This window comes from Oryza brachyantha, chromosome 12, assembly GCF_000231095.2.
Source record: "Oryza brachyantha chromosome 12, ObraRS2, whole genome shotgun sequence".
Taxonomy (NCBI): domain Eukaryota; kingdom Viridiplantae; phylum Streptophyta; class Magnoliopsida; order Poales; family Poaceae; genus Oryza; species Oryza brachyantha.
Genome location: NC_023174.2, coordinates 5698615 through 5702395, shown reverse-complemented (window position 1 = coordinate 5702395; position 3781 = coordinate 5698615). Strand labels below are relative to the sequence as shown.

The window sequence follows — 3781 nt, the reverse complement described above, 5'->3', positions numbered from 1 at the left end:
GAGTTCTGGTAGAACAATTCCTGATTTTTCAAACACCCATCCAATTCCGTTCTCCCCCTCTGAAAATGAAGCCATTTGCACATGGCCACATTCCATTCAACCATATCCAGAATCCCAAAAGTTGTATGTAATTGTCCATCGTTGGCAGTCAGCAAACAAACACTAGAGTGTTAGGTTCAGAACTAATGTAAAATACTTCATCTCTTCCAAAATAAGGGGGTGTTTAGGACAAGAGACTAAACTTTAGTCTCTTGTCCCATCAAATATTTAGACACTTATTATAAATAGTAAACGTATACTATTATAAAACTCATCCATAATCTTGAACTAATTCACGAGACGAATCTATTGAACCTAATTAATCCATGATTAGCCAATGTGATGCTACCGTAAACATGCTCTAATTATGGATTAATTAGGCTTAAAAATTTATCACACAAATTAGCTCTCATTTCTGTAATTAGTTTTATAATTAGTCTACGTAATATTTATAATAAGTATACAATCATCCGATGTGATATAGGGCTAAAAAGTTTAGCCCCATCTAAACATCCCTAGATGCATTGCTGGCTATGTACCTAAACGAAGGGATATCCAAATACATAGTCAGAAATGGTTACAATTTGGAACGAAGGAGTAACCTTTCCAAATGAGTTTTAAAACTAAACATCTGAAGCCAGATACCAATCCAGAATTTGGTGCTTATGCTAAAAAAGAATGATTTGTCCAGAATCTAACTGAAAAATGAAGAAAAGCGATATAACAAGCAAACTAAATAGAACACCATTACCTATTAAGAAGTTCCATCAAGCAGGGGTGCCAGACGCAAGAAGAAGGGAAATGCAGGACCCCTGAAAGGCTCATCCGAATCGTTGCGAAACATCTCCAGCTTCGTGGTGTCGAGATCGAGGACGAGGAGATAGGAGTTGGGCTTCCTGATGGACCAGAACTCCATGTAGACATAGCCAGCCTTCGCCGCGAGGACGCGCACCCTCTTCATCCACTCCTCACGCCGCAGCGTCTTCAGGTATCCGAACCGATCGAACAGTGAGATCGTCTTCTTGAGCAGCCACGGTGATCCGCCATTGCTGCTGCTGCTGCGGACCCAGAGCTCGAGGATCTGGTCCCTGCTGGACAGGAGGCACAGCCCGCCGTGCTCCGCCATGTCGGCGACGCAGTACGACTCCCCTGCTGCGAACGGCGGCGCGATGACCGTCCACTCCATGGTGGTCATGTCGAGCAGCAAGATCCGCTTCTCGTTCTGGCGGTTCGAACGCCAGTACACGAAGCGCCCGGCGGGCATGCCGTCGCTGTCGTCGAAGCGGTAGTAATACAGATCTTCTCCCTCGTCGTCGTCGACGATGTCGAACACGGTCCATTCGCGGGTGTGGGAGGAGAACACGGCGGAGGAGATGCTGTCCACCATGGCGACGACCCGGAACGAGGCGTCGGCGTCGTTGACGGTGATCGCGTACCTGACCACGTGGAACGATGCACGGAAGGCACTGGGTGGGCGGAAGAAGATGGCAGTCCGCGCGAGGGGATCGTAGACGGCGAGGTGGGACGCGTACCGGCCCCAGGATAGGAGGAGGCGGCCGCCGTCGCAGCCGCGGATGCGCCACTCGTCGTCGACGTCCGAATCGATATCGGGGAGGTCTTCGAAGAAGACGTCGCAATCGGCGCCGGCGGATGCCAGACTGGGCCTACGGGCGGTGGCGCCGACGAAGCGGAGGTTGGGGCGGTGGCGGGGGACGGGCATGTCGCCGCGGTCGGTGAGGATGAAGCCGACGAGCGGGGGGCGGCGGAGCGGGAGGAAGCGCCGGAGAACGGTGGTGTCGGAGGCCGCGCGGTGCCAGCGCTTGCAGGCGAGGGCGGCGCTGAGGAGCGACGCCATGTTGGAGAGGCGGAGGAGTACCTCGCGGAGGAGATCGTCGCCGACGGCGTCGAACGGCGGCGAGGTCATCGGCTTCTTCTTGACGCCGCCGCTCTGGCTTCTCACGCACGGTTCCATCTCCTCCTCTCTCTCCGCAGAACTCGCTTCCTTCCCGCACACGGTTGGTTCCACAATTCCACATATATTTATATCAGCTGCCATTTTCGCGCGAAATATATCTTAGGTTGCCGCCAAAAACTATTCCAGTGATTTTCTAGCGCCAAAATGAAATTTTTGGATTTGACACCATTTCCAGGCTTCCAGCGATACGACAGTAGGGCTAGACGAAAAGCTCATGGATATGTACTCATTTTTCGGTTTCCGTATCCAACGTTTGACCCTCCGTTTTATTTAAAAGAATTTTTAGGAAATTATAAAAAAAATTAGTCACACGTAAAGTACTATTCATGATTTATCATCTAATAAAAACAAAAATATCAATCGCAAAAATTTTTGGAATATAAAACGAAGAGTCAAAAATTGAAGGTAAAAAGTGAAAAATTGGTTTATTTTGAGACGAAGGGAGTACGTCACTAGGCTCGTGGCTAGATCGGCTCGGTTTGGTTTGACTCGTTTTAATTTGTTAACGATCCAAGCTACCGTTGTAGCTTGGCTCACGAGCTATGCGTGAGCTAAACAAGCCGCATTAAAGTAAATTTCTTGATTACCTTATGCTTTGATACTTATAATTTAAGCAATCTTTCATGAAATTATAGAGACATGAAATTAAATTCATATTGTGTTTTCATATTTAAATTAAATTTAAATTAAATTTTTTCTATTTATATTTTTATTGTCATTCTAAAATTGCAATGCAAAGAATCCATGTAAATGATGTGGCTCATGAGCCTAACAAGCTGGCTCGAGCTGGTTAATGAGCCGAGCTAAGCTGGCTCACTAGCTTTGTAGTTAACAAGGCAAGCTGAGCTAGCTAGTTAAGAGCCATGGCTTGCCTACATGTCAATAGAGTGACAACGGACAAAAACAAGTTTTTATCAAAAAGAAAAGAAAAAAAAATGCTTATCCTTCTCCACATCAGCCATATTGGGCTGGGCCATACTAATACCCAGGCCCACCAATACTTCACACCGTTTTTTCTGCTACTTTTTTCACCTATATGAAGCTCAGTTATGATGGAAATTTGATCATCCTCCAGCGCTGGCAACCGCATAAAGGCAACCGCCTCCACTCCCACGTCCATGGAACTGCCCATGCAGTTACTCCAATCACCTATATATATATATATATATATGTATATATATATATATATATATATATATACATATATATATATATATATATATACAGTGATCATTCAATAAAGAACACTTGATTCTACTGTCTCATTCACTTTAATACGTTATCACGCACGGACTGCCACTGAGCGAAGAGAGCAAAGAGAAAGAGAGCAGTTCTCGGCGATCTCGCCGGAGACAGTGATCTCGCCGGAGAAAAAAGAGGGTGAGTATGTTTTCATGACTCACCGTTTCCATCCTTCTCGCCATCCTCCGCATCCTCCAGGACACTGGAGGTCGCCAGAACCACCGCCGTCGACGGATCTTTAGGAATCGCCACCGCTACATCTTCCGTGGTCTCTACCGCCGGAACTTCTTCCAGCGCCTGCGCCTCCCACGGACATCGCTCCAACGAGCACGGCAACAACCGCCGGCACCACTTCGGTGGCACCCAGGCCGCTCCAGACCTTGGCATCCTTCGTCGTCCAGGGGGAGACCCAGGGGCTAGCCCAAGCTGGGTGGTGCGCCATCCATGGTTTTGGACCATGCCCCCGAGGCTGGACTACACCACCGCTCCACGACTCTCGACGCCCACGCCGTCAGTGGAACCCAT

At 48.0% G+C, this 3781-nt stretch overlaps 1 protein-coding gene across 1 annotated transcript; it reads right to left on the bottom strand.

Moving 5' to 3' along the window:
- Positions 1-518: 518 nt before the first annotated feature.
- Positions 519-2038, bottom strand: LOC102712496. Its single transcript, XM_006664892.3, has one exon. It carries the CDS (start codon positions 2009-2011, stop codon positions 794-796), a length of 1218 nt encoding a protein of 405 aa, XP_006664955.2. The 5' UTR covers positions 2012-2038; the 3' UTR covers positions 519-793.
- Between the last annotated feature and the right edge of the window lie 1743 nt (positions 2039-3781).